The sequence below is a fragment of the Kryptolebias marmoratus genome, linkage group LG17 (assembly GCF_001649575.2).
Source record: "Kryptolebias marmoratus isolate JLee-2015 linkage group LG17, ASM164957v2, whole genome shotgun sequence".
NCBI classification, from domain to species: domain Eukaryota; kingdom Metazoa; phylum Chordata; class Actinopteri; order Cyprinodontiformes; family Rivulidae; genus Kryptolebias; species Kryptolebias marmoratus.
Genome location: NC_051446.1, coordinates 19,909,469 through 19,930,561, shown reverse-complemented (window position 1 = coordinate 19,930,561; position 21,093 = coordinate 19,909,469). Strand labels below are relative to the sequence as shown.

The 21,093-nt window shown below is 37.3% G+C and overlaps 1 protein-coding gene across 1 annotated transcript in view; it reads left to right on the top strand.

Moving 5' to 3' along the window:
* Window positions 1–7,871: 7,871 nt before the first annotated feature.
* cpxm2 (carboxypeptidase X (M14 family), member 2) overlaps window positions 7,872–21,093 on the top strand; it is a 32,163-nt gene continuing 18,941 nt past the window's right edge. The window contains exons 1-4 of the mRNA XM_017433900.3: window positions 7,872–8,449; window positions 12,029–12,127; window positions 16,816–16,925; window positions 20,469–20,608. Of these exons, the coding sequence (XP_017289389.1) occupies window positions 8,176–8,449; window positions 12,029–12,127; window positions 16,816–16,925; window positions 20,469–20,608 (623 nt within the window). The 5' untranslated portion in view covers window positions 7,872–8,175. The remainder of the gene's footprint in view (window positions 8,450–12,028; window positions 12,128–16,815; window positions 16,926–20,468; window positions 20,609–21,093) is intronic.

The following is a 21,093-nucleotide window of genomic DNA, read 5'->3' as shown; positions in this document are numbered from 1 at the left end:
GAGTTTTCTGAGCACGTTCAAATATGTTTGTAAATATTACTGACTGACAGCCTTTTTGAAAAATTTTTTTTGCATGTTTATTTATCCTGACAATTACGTATAGTGTTGGGTCATCTTCATAGGGAAAATTTAGCAATTTTTGTTGGTTCTTAACAAAAAAAAGTGCAGCTAAACCAGATGTTTCTTAGAATTTCCCCATCCTCCCAAGTCTCCCGTGTCCTTGCAGTTGTGTCTCTTTTCAACAACGCTGAATGCAACCAGGGTCATTGCTCTGCATTAGCTCTCACCTTAAACGTCAGCCAAGCTTTTTAGAACAGGGACGGAATTTCAATGTGGTTACATCTGCGGCTGGGTGGAGCATCTCTTCGAAGCAGTTAAATCAACAGATGTCCCTTAAGGATGCAAAACACAAGGCTTTAGTGTTAGTTTTCTGGCTGTTGCTGATCTTCCAAATCCTTGATTCAGTATGGACAAAAATACATAGGGTTGGGGGTCACATGTCATGTTTTATTTTGCCATTGTTTTGTCAAGAAGTCCCGTAAGAGGAGCTGAATTTACCTACGGCAAAGCGGCAAACTGCTTGGGCAGCGAAGAACACACACAAAGCTACATGTTGCTTCAAGTTACTTACATTACATGAAGCCCATATGAAAAATCCCTTCTTGCCATTCAAAGTAAAAACTGTTAAATGAGAACATCTGGCCTGCTTTGGTCACATCCAGCTGGAGCTTCTCCCAGCTGTGCTGAATCTCAGCTAAAAATTAGAAACACAGGTGTTCAGGAAGGAAGAGTTTAAAAAAAGGAAACTGAGGGAATCGATGCTGAAATGCACCAAGACCCAACACTGTTACAAATCTGACGTTTGTGATAAAAAAAAGTTCCCTTTCATCAGCTCAGGTCGCACATTGGGTGGGACTGTTAGGTAGCAAACCTTACAGGATAAATATATTTTCTACAACTGTAAAAATGTGACAAATACAGAAGTTCATGCTGAAATTTAAAAAAATTATTGTAAAAAAAGCTTCAAAATCTATACTTTTCAGCCTTGAATGTCATTGTTTAGAGATGTATTGAGTATTATATCAGGTTAAATATAATAATTGCTTTCATTTTGACCTGAAAACCCTGTTTATAAAGAGTATTTACACACCGGCAGAGTGTCACAGGTCTGCAGATAAATTTAGGTGATGTTCACTCTTTTGCTCTGTATTTTAATCAACTGAACAGTGGAAGTTTTGTAAAATTAAGATATATTGTGCATATCAGGAGTGGCAACATTGTTTCTGGAGAAACATTTGACTTAGTTAAGGCAATTAGAGGGCCACTAATTAAAATAAAACCCATATAAAGTATGCTAACCACCACTGTTATGCATATTTAAAAAAAAAAAAAAAAAAAAAAAAATCACAAACAAAGAAAGACTTGCTTAAATTCACCAACATAAAAGTTTACTTAATTGCTACTGCTTTAAAAAACATTTTCTTTAGCCAGATTAGCTGAACCTTAAACAGAACAGAACAGCTGGTTGTTACAAGATGTGATATTTAGAGCGCTTTATTTTCCTTTTTCTAAAAAAAAATAAAAACAATCAAAAATGGTAATCCTCATTCTGGTTCTGCCAATACAACATTTGGCCTCTACTAATTTCAGAAATAAAACTTGCAGCATAGTTTAGTCTAAAACATTTGGATTTAGACATGTTTCAGCTGAGGGAGTGCTGAGAAAATATGTTTGCTGGCTGATAGATCAGGTTAATACAATAAATACTGAAATACCACTGGAATTCAAAACATGAATAAAACTTTTTTTTTGGCTTTCATTATTTTTTAAACTGTGTTTAGACACCCATTTCCTCAGGCATCTTACAGGGGGTGCTGTAGCATCCTCAGCACCCCAACTTTCCACAGTCTTGGATTTCAACAGCCAAGATGTTTGGTTTAGACTTTTTTTACTCACCTCAAAACTCAGGAAAAGGTCGTTTTAAAAAAAAAAAAAAAAATCTAAGCCTTTATTTTCTTCATTAAATACATCAAAGGCCAGAAGGAGATAGTCGAAGTGCAGCTTGTAGCCCTCTGGCCACATTTTAGATATATATTTTTAAAAAATAAAACTGTTTTGTTTCATTGCATATGTTAGAAACAACTGCAATCTGATCCTAAAAATGCTATATTTTAAAGCATCTGAGCATCAGTGAATAATAGGGAATCAGAACAGAAAGCATCTGACCAAATCAACAAAATAAAGGATGCTGAAATGACTAAAAATGAAGTTCATCTTTAAAGGATGACTTGTTTTTTTCAGGTTTCCATGTACACAGAAAAGTATCTAAATATGTAAAATGATCATAAAGTAAAATGTTGAATTCCATCCATCCATTTATGCTTATCTGGGGTTGCTTCAAACGTTGAACTCTACATTTTGAATCCTCCAAATTTCATTCAGCTATCATTCAGTTATTGAGTAGTTCAGGACACACATAGAATCACTTTTGGTTTTGAACTCTAAAAGTTTATATGTGACATACGTGCAAGTATTTAACTTTTTCTTCTTAAAAGCGAGTCAGGATTTGTGTGTATAGGTTTCAAACCCTACATTCCTAAACTGAAGTAAACAACAGTGTAGAAAATTTGAATTTGGATGAGAGAGGCTCAGATCACGTGGCTGACCTATAACTTCACACCGTTCCTGCTGCTTAAAACATTTGATTTATCAAAATGAAAAGAAAGGAGGTATAAACAAAAAAAAAAACTGGTTTCTGATGCAATCTGAAATGTCTGCACTGACTCATCTAGCTGTCACATCGACTGGACTGTCTTGGAAAGGCTGAAACCTCTGAGTTCCAAAAAGGATATTATGAAGACATAAACTGACAAAGGCTTTGCATCTCAAAGCCTCCAGCTCCACATGTGTCTCTGTCTTTCAATCTGACCATTGCCGCGTTTTCCACGGTTTCCATGGACACAGGAGAAAAACCTGCAGTGGTCTAACACCAGTTCTCCTCTGTTAACTCAGTGATCAAACAGCTAAATTAGGCCAAATTTAGAAGAGCATGTCGAAACGATACAGAAATATATCTTATTTGTGGCAGATTGAAGAAAGTGTCATGTTTTTCACATTTAAAAGCTGCAGATTGGTTGGATAAAAAGCTAATGATTCTGACATGGCTTTAAACCCTCAAATTAAACCAAAGCGGGCTCTGTACTTATTCCTTTTCAAATTTTTTAAATCAACATCATTGTTAAATTCAAACGGTGACAGCACCAGTCCATCCTAATTAAATATGTTTGCTTTTCAGCATCAGATTTAGCTGCAAATTCAGTTTTATGCCTGTCCAGGTCTGGAGTTACGAGTCATAATGGAACACACTTGATCTATGCTAATTACAGATTGTTCAAGAATAATTAGATTCTCTCCGTAGACATATACTTTACACCCTCAGATTCCCACCTCTTTATGTATTACAAGGTGACAAAGCAGCAGCAGGAAGGTATTTGCCGCTGAGTCACAAAAATGTCACTCCTGGTGCTGGCATCCAATTAATGAGCATACAGCTGGGGATTTCTTCCTATAAGAGATTCTTGCATGAAGGCAGGAACCGTCACTCTCCTGTCTTTGGTGTTCTCCGGTGGAGAAAGACAGGTATTGTCCAAACAGCCTGTCTCAAGCTGTTCTGCTTCCTGATCTGATAAGCAGGTTTTGCCCGCTTTCAAACCAAAGTAGGTATTTTATTGCAGAAAATGTGTCTGTTCCAGATTCAGGCTTAGCAAATCATGCCATGCTTTAAATTTATGATGGCCATGTTTTACTTTCTTTTAAACTTAGATGCATACATTCTGTGAAAGACACATTTCCAGTAACTCAGATGAGTTTAATAGAAACTGATTCCCAGTATCTATTAGGGTTACCTAAAAAAACTTTCAAACCCAATCACACATTTTTAAATTATTACTATGGAATTTTAATAAACTATTTTCCATTGTAAAACTTAAAAACATGATTAGGTTGACAGTTTTTGACAGAAAACTAAATGGAAACATATCACATTAAAATGATGAACTGTCTACTACAGACTCATGCTTTCAGCTAAAATACAAAATGCAGCAACACAAGCTCTGGAAAACATTCTGCAGAAGAGATCAGCTTATTGAACTTTAAATTCTTATTGGTCAATTTTTAAGACTGTAAATGTATGTCTCGCTTTTACGCCAAAGCAACATCACCGTGCACACCAGCTACATGATGGGAAACAGTTGAACCAACTAAAAACATAAATTCTGCCGCTGCACACAACCAAGGCGTATCGGATCCTCACACATCTGTCTAAGCTGCCTACAGCTGCTTGACAAACACAAAAACAAGCATCTCACCTTAAAGCTCTTTGCCTTGTCGATTTGAAATTCCTGTGTTGGCTCCGCTCTATTGTCAGCTGAGGCCCTTTGAACCCTATTTTGCAGGAGAGGCTTTTGTTTGCGATGACCAAACCAGCAAAAATCAGCACAAAACCCAAATTAAAACACTGATCGGACACTAATTTTGTGGTGATTTGGGTTTTTTCTGTGTTATGGTTTTGTTTTTATTTAGTTTGTTGGTTTGCTTGGTTTCTGTCTTGTCTCTTGTTTCATGTTTCATTTGCTCCTCCTCAGTCTCTCTCTTTATCTCCCTGCCACACCTACACCTGTCCCCACTTTGTAATCACGTCACCTGTCTCCATTTACCTAATTATCCTCAGTCTTTAAAACCCGGCCTTCCACACTCCGCTGGTCCATTGTCTATTGTTTCCATCGTTATTGGTAGTTTGTTTCTGTCCTGCTTGTTCCCGGTCCTGTTTCGGTTAGTTTTTAGTTTGTTCTTTATTTGTTTGCTGCCTCGTCAGCTTTTGTTTTGTTAACTTTTCTTGTTTAATAAATTTAGTTTCTTTTTAATATGAGTCTGCGTTCTGGGTTTGCCTCCGTCTCCACCCATCCTGACAAATTTATGGAAACCAAGAGACATATATGCAGAGTGAAGTGATAACTGAATGAAGAACAGATGTGCTGATTACTAATATTGCTCAGGTGAGACAGGGAAGCAGAACAAAGTGCTGACTTTACAAAATCAAAAAGGAAGTTTTTAAAGGCTACCATACAAAGCTAACTAACACAAATTGAGCTTAACAAATTCCAGATCAACCCTCAAAACAAAACAAAAACACATACATTCAAGAACAACACTTTTAGACTGTGATACTTTAAGGTGCTCTATAGATCTCAGCTGCTGGGGGATGTCCTGTGTTGTACTTATTAAACTATTTATGCATTAACCATTACTGTTCTCATTGAAGCAGCCTTAGGAAATGTGTGAACCCTAAATTTATGTGTTTCAAATTCATTTTGATGCCACTGAAATGCTACATGCTCAAAGTCGTTGTGAAATGCCCAGGGACTGATAAATCACACTTAACTAAGTTTAGTTTCCAGCCTAGAGACGTTAGAAAGAATCATGTTTTATGGCCACATGTCAACAACTAGATAAATCTTCAGTGTTGGAGTGTCGTTTACTTTGATAATGTTAGAAAAAAAATGTATACAATTTGAAGAAATAACAATTACATTTGTGCTTGCATCTGTAAAGGGTGCTACAACTAATTAACTTTTGGAGTTAATCTGATTCAAAGTGGCCACCACAGCTTGTTAAACACAAATATTGTCTATAACTCAGTCAGTTTTACAGATATTGAGCTTAAATTAGGTGTGGCAGTGGCTGAGAGTCCTTCCCAACTAATACTCTGAGCACCAAGTGATTGTGCAAGATCGTTGTTTAAAAATTTAGCATGTAAGGTTGTGACTCTGAAGAAGTTTGCCAAATAACTAACTAAAATGAATGTTGAATAAAATCTCATGTGATATTTTCTTGCACCTTTTCCTTAAGTTTGCGCCTATATACTGTAGATTTCTCCCCAGAGGCTTCACTGCCATCCAGTGTTTGTATGAAGATGTTAAACAGTTGAGCTGCAGCTGTTTTGAGGTGTGCATGAAAGGGTTTTTTATGTCTCAAACTCTTCTGCATACAGTAAAATCTTCAAGTCCTCTTGGCTTCCTTTGTCTCATCCTCTCTTTCCGTTTCCTTCTCCTCCTCCTCCTCGTCCTCCTCTCAGACAGCTCAGGATGGGTGTAGTCTAGATGAAGAGTGGGCGAACAATGAGAGCCTGCAAAGTTGGCGAAGGATTGTGCCAGCAGAGCCTGGCAGCCGTAAGCTGTCCACCCACTCCAGATCCTGTTCTTCTGTGATTAGCCTGCGGGCACAAACCTTCCTTTTTTTTTTGCCTCTATTCAGAACTCTGTCTCAGGTGCTACAGATGGATCATCATGCTTATTATGTAGGCTTTTCTGCATAGAATGCCCACCTTTCTTAGCTCTGTGTGATGAACCAGTGCATTTAATTCAGGCCTATTAAGGGATTATTAACTTTGCCTCAATTTGTTCTGCATTAGGCTGATGAAATGTTGCAATAGGACTAGAGAAAATACTCTATTGGACTTGACATTTCTTTACTTATAGGAGTAACTCAATTATTTTCCCAAAAGTTCAAGATTACAAACAGGGAGTCTCCTAATAAAAATGTCACTAACTTTTATACAGTTAGCTAAATTGCTAACAGTAGAATGTGTAATGTGTAAATGTGTTGTCTGTAGTGTTAGCAAAGTATCTGATGGTACTTTGGATGGATTTCTAATTAAACTCTCAGAATTAAACTATTGAATATATGTCTACAGCAGATCCACTTTTGGAGTCAAACCTATTTGAGATGGCTGCCACAGCTAAGTGAACTTATCAAACACATTAATACCTGCAACCCAGACAATTTTCAAGATATTGAGCTAAAAATTGGTGTGGTAGTAGCTGAGAGTCATTTACAGCACATGTTTGACTTCTATACATTGCGCAACATCTTTGCTAAAAACCTTTAACTGTTGGAGTTAATACCTGGAGACGACCCAATTCAAGATGGCCGCTACAGCTAATTAACTTTAGTCAACACAAAAATGGGTATGACAGTCGATTTTACAGATATAGAGCTAAAAAAGTGGTGTGGTAGTAGCTGAGAGTCATCCTCAATACATACACTATCACATATTGTATGAGATCGTGCATAATGTCGTTTAGAAGATTTGACCAAAACAGCTACAGCTCCATCCCTCCTCAACACAAGATGATCTTAGTTTAAAATGCTGGCATGAAAGGTTACAGCTGATATGCATTCCTTCAAGGAATGCTATGACTTTAATTATAAACTGATCTCAGCTTCAGACTTGCTTTGGGGTTTGTTGTAGTTTTACTTTTGCAAAGGTTCGGCTTCATAAGCTGCTGTAGTCATTAGTCACAAAAAAAAAAAAAAAGAAGGGGAAAAAAAGTGTTCTCAGGAATAGACAGTGCTGATGTGATGAGCAGTGACACTCAGGGCATCGCTCCATCCCTGTGTTGGAACATGCCTCGATCCTCCACTGACAGATTGTTTGGATAAATCTCAACTCCTTGTTAATGTTCGAAGTACTGCAAATGTATTGGCTTCACAGGAACAGAAAAGCAACAAGTGAGTCTTAAACAGGGATTTGACTCCTACTGTTGGTTAGAAACGCATGTTTTGTGCAATTTTAGACTGCATTTAAAAGACATTTGGCTTTGCTTCTTTTCTGTTGTTTGCCCTGCTGGTGAAAAAAAAGAAACCTTCCTCTTGTTTAAACAGCTCACATGGAAGACAAAATGGGAGGGGATGAAGATGAAAACAGATCCTGTAGGTGTCAGGTCATGTTTCTGTCCCTGTTTTTTTTTTTTTTTTTTTTTCTCAGACCAATAAAATGACAGTACAATGTGTCAGCAAGCTAAGTGGATTTAAATTAGGGGAAAAAAGTGAATCACCTGTTTCTGTGTCTGCTCCCTCATCCCCTGCATTTTGCGTTCCTCCCTCCCTCACTACATTTTTCCCAGACTGAAGCGTTCATGGACCCTCTGGCTCCTCTGCCTTTATTACTTACTTGGAGTGCTCTGAGAACTTTGTGAACTCGCTTCTCGTTGGAGTGGGAAGGGGAGAGGGAGACAAGCAGTTGATGGGACACAGCCCGGCAGCAGCAGCAGCAGCAGCAGCAGGCTCATCTGGAGACGGGACTTTCAGCCGGAGATAATCTCCCCTCCCCAGGCCATGACAAGGCAATGCATCAGCCTCCTGACGCCCCTGGTTCTGCTGCTCCTCACAGGGCTCGCAGACCTCAGCCTTGGCTCTGCTGGGGAGCATGAGGATTACTACATGCAGGAGATGCTGACAAGGGAACGATACAATCAGGTTCAAGTGCGAGAGAAGCCCATTTCCTCAACACCTGATGAGCATGAGCACCCAAGACAGAGCAAGAAAACTCCTAAAGGGAAGGCAGAAAGCAACAAGAAGACAGAAAAAAATGCAGCTCCTACAAAGTCAGGTAAAGAGATGGTTACACCTTATACACACAACTTGTGTAAAGTTCTGATTAAAACTTTTAGATGTGTTACCATTAAATGAAAGTCAATATTTCATATTTTTTTAAGTCAGTGTTAGGTTTAATTCTCAGTAAAATTATCATAAAAGCAGCATTAATTAAAAACAGGCATTTGTCTCAAACAGTGTAGCAAACATTGCATAAAAATTAGAACTCAGTCATCAAACCTTTAAAGAATTTGTCATAAAACAGCAACAACTGAGAAACTTTGAATGGATTGGTAAAGTATCAAATTGAACCTTGACTTCAGGGAGCACCTAAATTATAATTCACATGTAAACTAACAGTGCTGGGAAAGTGACTTTAAAAATGTAATTAGTTACCATTATAAGTTACTTCAATTAACTGTTAACTGTTTTACACCTGCAATCATAACCTCATAGCCATACTCAATAACTGACCTTTCTCAAACTCTTTTTGAAATACTTCGAACACTTAAAATAAAATCATAGATATTTATTAGATATATGTTATTATAAAATGCAACTTCAACCCTCCACAGCAAGAGCTCACGGACAAAAAAGACAACGATATTATGCACAAGTTTAAAAAAGCAACAAAATAAATAATAATCAACATATGGCCTAGCTTGTTTCACAGAAAATGTAAAGGAAAATGTGGTCATGACCATTTGTTACAAGTAACTGTAATTTTAATAACATATTTTCTTATGTACCTGGAACAGATTACAGTTCTATAGGAAAATAACAATCCTGCAAACTAATGACCTCTTAAAGTGTACCCCTTTTCTCCCAGCATACACAAACCAGATTTATGTTTCTGTCAGGTTTCTGCAAAAGCAAAATAATAAAAAAATGTCTTGCTTTGCAGAAGTAAAAAGACAGTCTGAGTGAAATCTACACATTTCTTGCAGAAAAGTGAGTTCACCATGTGAATCTCAGTTTTTGCAGTGGCAGGTTTATGTGTCTGTATGTGTGAAATACAGCCATGTGATTGGAGGACGGTGGGGTGTGCGCGTGAGGGTTTCTGTTTTTTATTGTAGTTAGGTGAGTGTGGACACTGACCTCATCCTCCAGGCATCTGACTTCACATGTTAGAGCAGGGATTCCTGCTGCAGGTGGGACCACAGGAGGAGAAGTCTGCAGAAGCTTTCTGATCAAAGTTGTTTCTTTTGCGTTCACTCTGCGTTGCGTTGCTCTGCAAGGTGCTTGTAGGACATGGATGATGACTGCAAAGACTTTAAAAGCCAAAGTATTTACTGATATTGTGTTGGTCAATGGTTGAGCTGAATCTGTGGATTTAAATCAAGAGAAACTCAACTTTCAATTAAAGTTTAAAAAGCCAAAATGGTGTTCAGATAAATGGATACATAGATCAGCTTTTCATGCTAGTTGTCCCATTTTTCTGTGTGACTAAAGAAGTGATTTCTTCTTAACTCTCTGTCTGTGTTTTATGCAGTGCTGCCTAAAGACTCAAAGATCACCAGTATCCAGTATCAATTTCAGCATGGCCCCTTGCAAATACAAATAACAGGACTTATTTTTTTATTAAGCAACATTTTGAATGAAATTCATAATTTTTGGTAGAATTTATATTGAAAATTGTTTAAATAAATTTCTAATTTTTTACACAAATAGCTCTGCTTATTCATAATATTTCTGTAACGGACTCAGTTGTTTTAAAGGTCTTTTAAATTAAATTTGAGCGATAGATAAGTATTATACAAAGTGTGTTCACTTTTGTTGCACTTATCGTAACAGTTCCTCTAAGTGCTGCTTGTACTGATTTCTAAATTTGCAGGGTTTTTGTTGGGAATGACTCTCAGCAACTACTAGACCAAATCTTAGTTCAGTATCTGTAAAACTGATCAAGTTAAAGCTTTTTTTTTTGTTTTTTAAGGTTGATAACCTATAGAACCCATCCTGAATCAAGTTGACTCCAAAAGTTAATCAGTTGTAGATAAACATCTAGGATTACTTTCTGAAAGTTTCAAAAAAATTCATCAAATGGTTCATGAGATATTTTGCTAACAGACAGACAAACAAACATGCACAAGCAAAAGCAATTACATGATTGCCCACCTTTAATACTGGCAGGCATTGTTTTTAGTAAACTTAGAAACACATTTAGCTTTTTATATGATCTGAAAGACTAAAAATGTTCTTTTTTTGTTGAAAAAAAAAATCCACAAACATAAATAGTAAAATAAGGATGCTTTACACATAAATGTGCTTGTCATCAAAGGGATTTTAACATTTACTTGACTTTAACAGCTACTACTGTATTTTGATCACCTCAACATGATAGTATGAGTCTGTTTCACAGTCATGTCTTGTTGAGCAGATGTTGGCACTTTCTGCATCTGTTATGTTGAAGCACATCTGCAGCTCCGAGCATCAAGAAGGAACTGTCCTCACGCTGAAAAAAAGGATAAAGACTTTCAGATGTGTGAGAGGCTTTTGTCAAGACCTGAGACTCTGTTGGAAAAAAAAAAAAAAGGCACACGTTTCCCTTATGTCTCCAGTCTGTGGAATGTGACTCTTTACCCCAATCTGGCCTCGTGTACAGGATGTTTTCAGGACTGAACCTGAGGGCAGATTATCTAATATGTGAAAGCATCAAAGCACTTATTTTAATGTATTAGTCAGCTGATGTGTTTAGAAGATTGACAATACTGTACAGATGATTCAATCATCTCTAATTTCTTTATTCTTTGCTCCAAGGAGCGAGACTTTGTTATAAAGTTTAAAGTAGTTTTGATTAATAGTTATTCAGCCTTTATGAAAGTCTTTATTTGGAGGTTTGGCTGCTTTTTTATTCTTTTTTTTTTGTCCAGTCCTTCTACTTGACAATTTATTATGCTTTAAAATATGAGGAAATTGGTCCTGGTGAGACAAAAGAAGAAATATTGGGTCTTAAAATTTCCTACAGCAAATGAACAGCATCTGAAAGTCATGCTTTTTAAATAAACAGAAACAAACCCAGCAGAGGATACATCATCCTTCAGCTGATCATCTCCTGTATGACGAGTTTTCAGCTTTTTGGGAATCACCTTGTTGATGCTAAAATACATGTTCATCAACCTTTTTATATTTTTCAAAGATTCAGAAAAAGAAACAGTTCAAATTGTGACTTTATGACAGGTTGCTGATAACAAAGTAGCTAAAAGATCACATAAGAAACTGATAGGTTAGAATTAAGTGAGTTAACAAACAAAAACTCAAAATCTCTTAGAAAATGGTCAGGTACTGCACTGAAAACAAACAAAAAGCAGCTAAAGCCCCAAGAAAAACTTTGAAAATCACTTGTAACAATTACCAGACACTCTGGATTATTTAAAGGTAAATTTTAAGAAATGAGGGAAACAGAAAATTCAAAGGTTTGTGCTTAGAAATGATTTTTTTTTGTCTTAGTCCCCAGCCCTTAATGCCAGGGCAGAATTTTACCCCTTTGTCAGCACTGCAAAACTTTGACCTCTTAATCAACATTTCTGACTGCTTGAATCATTTATTGTTGCATATTTTAACTCCTTCCTTGTTCTAATTTGATTTTGTTTCAAAGTGAAAGCACCCAGCAAGAAGGTGGCGAAGACCAAGAGCGCCCTGAAAGATCCAAACAGCATCTCCGAAGGAGTCGGACAGTACAGCTCAATAACAGAGAGTGAGTGAAAAACCAGACTCCTCCACTTGTTATGGGAAATTCATAATCTCATAAAAATTCATCTTTCCTCCAATGTGTAAGGACTGTTTCTCCACCTGCACGGGAGCCATGAGGATGGGAAAAAAGAAACAAACTCTCTCAGAGATGACAAATATTTTGGAAGCAAATGATGTGTTCAGAAAGCATATTTTCCCTCAGAGGAAAGCTCTGGCAGTGTAGCTGATACTCTCTGGAGCGGAGTCTAGCCACAGAGGCACTGATGTCCTCTTTAGCTACAAGCCATTCTGTTTGGTTTCCAGTGCTTGCAGTAAGTTTCCTACACGCAAGCCAAGGTGCCTCAGTAACTTTTCTTGCACATCATTAGAAAGATTAAACTCTACTTTGAACGTGAAAGTGCATGTGCTTTAGCAAATAAATAAATTTACTGACAGTTTAAAACAAAGGAAGTTGTAGCTCATGGTGCTGGGAGAGGTGCAGATAATCAGGAGTGAATTTACGAGTTCATGTTGAAGCTCCTGTGAGGAACGTTTCAGACAAAAATGAAAGGCAGCCATCTTTAATTTGGCACAGTAGAAAACAGAGAAGAAAAGTTGGAGATACTTGTTTGGCTTTACCACTATAAAAACACTTTCTAAGGATTAGGAGCTCAATTTCTCATCTTTAGTAATTGTTGGCTCTCTGCAAGTTTTATTACCAGGCTATTGCCAGTAGTGCAGCAGAAATAAGTGCCTGCCACATGCACAGGAGGAAGTTCATTAAACTGGGAGGAGGATGTCAGACCAACAGGGATGTGGAACAGGAGGATGCTTCGTCATTACTGCCATCAGATGTAAGATAAATCTGTTGAGCCAAGCTGATTTTTTGCTCATATTATACAGATGTTTTATGTAAAGCTACAGAGACTGAGTTTGAAACCACAGTGATATACAAACATTTTTATGTAGCTATTGCACTTTTGGGTTAAAAACCTAGGGAATTAAACTCAAATCAGGCATCATCAAACATTCCTTTCAGACAGTTTGGACAGTGGAGCACATCCATCACCCTAATGTTCATGCAATGCTAATGCCATTATTGCAGAGGAAAGTAACATTAACTGTTTTCTGTCTCTGTCTTTGGTTTTGCAGCATTTTTGCTCTCATGTTCATTTTGTTCTTCTGTGTTCTTATTTTATTTATTTGCATTACTGCTACATGATCATTTTATGTCACTTTGTGTTTAACTTTATATATCTGGGTCACACATGGATTGCAATTTATTTATTTGTGGCCTCTCTGGGTGTCTTTGAGGGCTTTTGTGACATTTGTGCAGATGCTGGTGGTTTTGCATTCCAGCTGTTTCACATTTGGGATATTTTATGTCTCCATCTGGTCATTTTGCTTCATCTTCTATTTATTTTATTTATTTTTTATGTTCATCTCAGGACTGGTTACTTTGCATTTCTTTCTGGGATAAATTTGATACTTTCAGGATAAAGGCACAAACCCAGTAACTGCCTGGGACTGCAGAAATGCATCTGATATGCCCATTTTATGATCTGCATGTCACCATAACATTTAAACTTTATAAAACGGCAACATTTTGTTTTCTTCTACAGAAATGAGGTGTCCATTTTATTAGAAATCACCAACAATTTTGTTTCAAAGCAGTTTAAAGCTGCTGAAAGATCACACTATGAATAAATCATACATGGAAAGTATGTGAACTTTAGGTCTCCAGATGTCAAATAAAAACTTGTAACATGCGAAGAGAAACATACAGTAGGAAGATGTGACTTTTTAAAATGTGGTCGGGTTGCACATTATTGTGGAAGCCATATGCCTTATTCCTGTGTGAATCCTTATGGATTCCATACAAATGGTGAATTTGATTTGGGGTTGTGCAATTTGGCAGACAGTTTTTTCTGTATGTGTATGTCTGTACTTGGTTGTTCATTTTTTAAAAAACCTTTTCTGAGGTAATCACCTACCTTGTCAGGAGTGGTAGTCCTTATGGGGACCAAAACCCATTTTTAATACAGGAAATCTCATTTTTGGGTTAGGGATTAGGTTTAGGGCTAAGATATAAAATGCATTTTTGGTTAGATTTAGGGTTAGTCGTGTACTGGTAATGGTTAAGGTTATGGTCAGAATAAAGCTCTAAAAATGAATGAAAGTCAATACAATGTCCTACATACAAATGTGTGTGTGTGTGTGTAAAGTTGAGCTTGTTCCTTTGGCCTTCATTTTAGGTCTGAAGACGTCCAAAATATGTTGAGATTGCCAACTATTAAACTCTTGTGAATGAACAGCTTGAGTCAAAAAAGATGTAGGCTTAAAGGGTGAAGTACAGCTGCATGTTTTATTGCCATATAGAGTTATTGTGAATGCAACTATAACTGGGCTTGCCAGTGGTCCTGCTTCTCTTTTTATTATATATTTAGCAAATTCTGTTCTTTGGTTTACAGAAGAAATTAATTAAGTTTGCTTTGTCTCATATTGTCTCATGCACATATAGATGTTTTTTACCAGCTGTTTTCCTTTTTTTTTCAAATCTTCAAGCATGTGACAGACATACTACCCTTGTAATAGAATGCAGCAATGTTTATTGCCCGCCGCCAAAAGGCAAAAGCAGACGATAGCCGTAGCTGAAAGTCATTCATAACACATACTCTGAGCTTGACATCTTGCAATATTGCATATATTACATATAACGTTATTTTCATGATTCAACCAAAATCACTACAACTACTTAATTTCTCAACATAAGATGATCTAAATACAAAACTCTGGCATTAATGGCAGTGGGCAATGTGCATTCCTTTAGGGAATCTCAAGTCTTTATTTTATGAAAATACTGTACTTTACAGCAGTACTGGATGTCCAAGCTCACATGTATTTTGAAAAAGAGAATTCCTTTGCGCCTCCTGCACTTCTGGGTGCTCATTAGTTAATGCAGCCCTGGCAGTGTGACAGCGACACGTGCACCGTGTGCTGCATGTACAAACAGACCGGCGCTCCATCTGAAATTCTTTCTCTGAAGTTCCACTGCTGTGCTCCAGCTTGATCTAACCCAAAGAGCTGTTGGGCCGCAGAGATTTTTCACACGTCAGCTCCGATTTCCCCATTTGGCTCTCGCTGGATAACATCCACGGCAGCGTAAAGAGATGAGAGATTCTTCCACAAAGAGCTGTGTTTAGCAGCACCAGCTCAGTTTCTGCAGTCACTTAAATATGGGCATTTGTTCAAACAGTTTGCAACTCCCTCCAGCATACAAAAGAAACATTTTCAGACATGCACAGCTTTATTCTCTTAGGAAAATGTTGTGTGTTATTTCCAAAATAATGACTTTCCAGCAAAACTTTTGAAACCTTTTGCATGTATGGCTCCAAATCACTGATATCAAATTTAGGCTGTACCTTAGAAATGGTGTGTAAGGACCACTATCCTCTATTGAACTTGTGTGTGTGTGAGAGTGGGGGGGTAGTATTGGACACAACTAAATCACTGGTCATCGTCGCCTATCGCTTGCTAATATAGGCTTGCATTTTAATCTAGCAGTTATGGACAGTATGTGCCTACTCCCAACTCCTCTTTTTATCCCAACCATCCTTTTCCCCCTCATCTTTCATTCTTACTTTTTTCATTCCTCTTATCCTCCCCACTCTGTTATATGCCTTTCATTTAACTCAGCCCTTTTAGGTCAGCTCACCTGCAGCAAAGATACTCCAGAGGGATATACAGAGTCTGCATCATCTGATTCAGTCAACTCCATTTTGTTGCAGTTCATTCCAGTACTCCTTACCTTCACATCAGCTTTATCACAACCTTATCCCTACCAAGAGCCACTTATCCATCTAAGGGGTCCTAAGTTTATCAGGATGTTTGCCCAGTGAGACAGAACCTCCCTCCTTCCTAGCCACCAAGCATGAGGCTCCTCAGATGAGACTCCTCAATTTCACATCCTTACTCCCATAAGTTTGAATAAACCTGTAAACCCACGATGTTGTGGTGCAGTCCCTGCTAGAAAAATATGTTAGAACTGTGAAGCAGTGAAAAAAGCTGGTTTTGTCATTAATTTTTTTTTCTCAAAATGCATGTTTATCTGGGAAGAGAATAACAGCAAGGAAAGTATTTTGACAGAAACAGAGTGTTGCTTTGTGGTGAAAACTGGAATCCTGACATTCATATTATGTTACTTTGATTACACGCCGTTGCAGACTCTTTTTCATTAATAATTTTTTTTTCTTTTTGTATAACAATGTGTCTTGTCACATCACAAAAGATAACAACTCAAAGTGTTGACATGACACTGAAATTCCATTTGACCATGTTTTTTACCCTGAAAAATGTTTGTGTGATCATTTTCTATCTGTTTTATATAAACTGAAGCTTGACTGACAGCTTCAGTGCTTCCCATTATCTCCTATTAGGAAGAATCACATTACTTTAGTCATTTCAATAATTTAGTTATGTATTCAGGATACAGGGTGGTGGCTCTGATATGTGCATCACAAAGTTACAAAAATGAAGCATTCACAGCGTACAATCATTAATCACCACTGACACTTGACACGTTTTGAATTTCACAGGAGTTTAAACATCACAGATCTGATAACAAACAGAATTTGCTTCATGTAGTTTCAGCAATGAAAACTCATGATACATAATATTACCATAACAAGCCAAAATGTCTTTCTTCTTGCCTAGAATGCCCTCCCATTGGACTGGAGTCATTAAAGATCAATGATTTCCAGCTTCATGCTTCGTCTACAAAACGCTATGGCCTTGGTGCGCACAGAGGTCGCCTTAACATTCAGGTAAGATTGAAAAGTGACGTGCTGGTGCAGCTCAGCCAAGCTCAAAGGATTTGTTGGGGCTTGCAGTGCAACTTAGCAAATCTCAGCTTTTTTTTGGAAGCTTTAATGTCTTCTAGACTCATATTTTACACCCACCATGCAGCAATACAAAATAAATATGATTGAGAAGAGACAGTATCTTTCAGTGTCAGCATAGATTTAATGTCGTACTTAAACATTAAGTAAAGATAGCAGCTGTGGAAAGTGGCTTTTTATTTTTAGTGTGGATTACAGTGTCATCTAACTTCAGCTTGCTTCTTATTATAATACCCAAAGCTAAAAAAAATGTTGCCATCAAACCAGTTACTCATCCTCACACCTAGAGAGATAATGCAAATGTTTTGATGTGGGGTTCTGGAAGGAATATGAGTATTTATTATCTTACCTGTTGTAGATAGCTCTTTTCAATTTGGAGAAATAAAGTTTAATTGACTAGTTTGACGAGCTATTGGCTAGACCAAAGCCCAAAGTGAACTGCTGCTGTCTTAAAACAACTACAGTCTCAAAGGTTTCACGGCAGTTTATACAAACACTATTTTATAAAACTTTTTTTACCACTGCAGTCAAAGCTTTTTCTTTTTTCCAAACAGAGGTCATCCAAAGAGCGATCTACAACAGGTAACATACTAATTGTTCATAACCTTTCACAGAACCCAGCTTCAAAAGATCCGCACTGTTGTTATAACAAAAAACAATTGTTCAGGAGTATTGGTATTTCCTGTTGGTTGTGCTTCAAAGGTACTTGGCTGCACACAGTCTGCACACAATCCTCATCTTTTTTAAACCGACTTGCTCCAAATCCACTCGCACAATTAATAAAACACACAAACACATGTTCTTGATTTATTCAAGAGGCACCAAACAACAAAACAAAGGGTTAGTTGTCTGCTGGGTATGAACTTGTGTGTGTCCAAGTAAAATGAATCAATGGAGGACAGAGATTGTGTCTGGAAACACATAAAAAACAGATGAATTTGTTGATCCAGGCCAGTCTCCCATGCATTTTGTTTCTTTTCACTTATGTATGTGCCTGATTCTGTTTATGTTCCTGACACTCAATATCAGGATACAGCAGAGAAAACACAAATATCTGCATAATGTTGCAGTAATCTCAACATTCATTGCTGATAAACTCTATATACAACAGCATGGTAAAAACAAGTTTTTTAGTTTGTAATTATCAAAAATGAAAGACAGAAATTCCTTGTTTATGTGGTGCAAGCATTCAATCCTCTGTGGAGTCTGGCACATCCCACCTTTTTCCTTGTGCAATGCTTCTGAAACAACTTCTTCAGATTTAGTTTATTGGACTAATGGTGCACGCTTATATACAGAAGGTCTCACAGTTAATGTCGTACAGCGGAGTGAAAACTAAGCCACGAGGCAAATAGAATTACTCTGGACCTGAAAGAAAAGATTCAGTTAAGGCACAGATTTGGGTGAGGATTTCTGCAGAGTTTAGGGCTCCAGAAGCCTCCATTGCATTAAACTGAATACATCTTGGAACCAAACACAGACTTTCCGGGTCAAGTTGGCTAACTAAGGAGAGTAATTGCGAATGAGAATAACTATGATAACTATGATTGAGATCCACAGTTTTACATTTTTGGTGATAGGTGAAGAAGAACGACCATTGGTGCAGTCAGATCTTTATGGTAAAGCAAATAGACTTTTCTTTCCCTCAAAAAAAAAAAAAAAGCGCATAACTGAATGATTCTCAGACCATGAAAAGAAAAATCTTTTTAAAATTTTGAAGCAAACATTGAGCTATAAGCGTGAAGGCAGCCTGGCACTGAGCAACACCTTATTATTAAAACCTCTTCAGGAAAGCATTGTGAAGCCAATAATATGCTTTAGGAATGTTTTTCCTGTAATAAAGACAGAGTCAAGATGCTCCTAAAGAAGTTAAAACTGGTATCTGAAGTACAATAATCAAGAAAGAAGTGATTCCAGAAATAAAGATTTTTTAGAGTGCTCAAATAAGGGCTTACATTTCAGCAAGAGCATGAAATTAATAAAACACAGATTGGCTTGTGAAGGTCCCCAAGTGACCCAGCAAGGGTCTAAATCTAAATGCAGAGCATCTCTGGTAAAGCCTGACAAATGTGCTCTGCTGCTTCCTGTTCAGCCTGTGGAGCCTAAATGTTTCTGTCTGGGGAAAAAAAGGAAAAAAAGTCAAAAAAAAAAAAAGGTTTACTAAACTCCAAGAGTTATTTTCAATAATACTCGAGGCTGCCATCACTTCAAGAGGAGCTATGTATACTAAATGAAGGCAGTGAATACAATTACCTATACAATAGCCTATTTGCTTTTTCTGTCAGTGTTTTGAATTGTTCACAGATTAATGAGGGGAAGAAAAATCATTTAAAAATAGATTAGAAAAAAAATGGAATTTGTAAAACTTGGAAGAGGCTAAAGGTTTGTGTGCAGTATAGTTTTTTCAGCTCTATCATGTAGAAAAACACATACAGTATTGAACAATTAAAGTATATAAGAGCCATGTAATTTATTTTGAAGTATATAGTTTTTGAAGTGTTAGCACCTGGATCCTAAATGGCACCAAAAAGGGAATAAAAAACCAAATATATTTTGTGTTTGTTGTGTAAAAGTGTAGAGACACATTGTTATGTGACAGCCTGACAGAACATTAAACAGAGCTAACTTGGCAGGTCAGTATTTGGAAATTTCATCCATCACTGAACAACAATCCAGTTAGTCCACAGATTCTGGCTGGAACAAGCTCAATAAATCAATTTGCTTTTATACACACATGAACATTTGTTCCCCTCGTTTTTGTGTAATTCTTATTGTTACAAGGTTTAGAACAAATCAACTTGTTTAACTTGTAACACCTTCCCTGAGGTGTCAGTGTGTAAATAAGCACAAGTTAAAGAGATAGTTCAGATCTTTTCAAATCAGGTTCTTTATGTGGAAAGGTTAGGAACAATGTTTTGCCTGTTGTAGATAACTCTTTGAATGACCTGTTTCAGCTGTAAAAAGCCTATGAAATGGTAATGACTTCAAAGCGACTTGACAGTTATGATAAAGACATCATACAGAATGACGTTAGAACGTCTGAGTGTTGATAACGAAGCAGAAATCTGGGTGAAGTGGGGGTAAGAATGCACATATTACAGACTAATACAGTAATTATTGCTGTGGAACATAACATAATGTCTAAAACATGTTTTCTTACATTTACTGCCACTGTTTTGGGGGAAAAGCATGCAATATTGTAAAAATACAAACCTAATTTATCGATGTTCTTGTAACTTTCCTGTTTGCTCATGTTCGCTCTTACAGTCAAGATTACTTTGAGTTTGCTTGCAGCTGATTCAGCACATTTCAAAGAAGAGGATTAAAATGCCAAACCTTGTTGACTTTTGCATCCATTACTACCTCTACTGTCAATAATTCATTAAGTTTGTCACAAAAAAAAAGGTTCAGACTGGGGGTTCATTCAGCTATAAGACTCTGCCTGAAATGGCTCCTTCTGACCCACAGGCCGGCCTTTACGAAGACGACCTGTACGATGGGGCCTGGTGTGCAGGGAGGAATGACCCTCTTCAGTGGATCGAGGTGGATGCCAGGAGGCTGACAAAGTTCACCGGGGTCGTCACACAGGGCAGGAACTCCCTCTGGTCGTGAGTAGGAAGCCTGTAGGTGTGCATTATGAGTTGCAGAACGTTGCACGGTCAGAATGAGGAAGTTGATTCAGAGGAACAATTGCGAGGGATATTTTTTGTTGCCAGGTGGTGTTGTCTTTCTGACGACTGGTTTCATGTATTTTCTACATTCAGGCCCATATTAACCAAGAATGTTAAAGCAGTTTTAGACCTAATCTGCCATCCATGGAGCATTAAAGCGTCTAATTCAAACCCAAACACAGTAAACTGCCAAATATCTAATTACATATGGCACAAATTTAAAACGACTTCAATATAAGCACTAAACAGATGGCAATAATTAATCCAGTCATCTGGATGACTCTGATTTCCTTTAAAACCTTTTGGAAAGTTTGACATTACAGATTGTAAATAAATAAATAAATAAATAAATAAATAAATAAAGGAAGGAAGCTTTTCAATAGTTCCCTCTGATGGTATGAAACCTTTACTTGTTTTTGCTT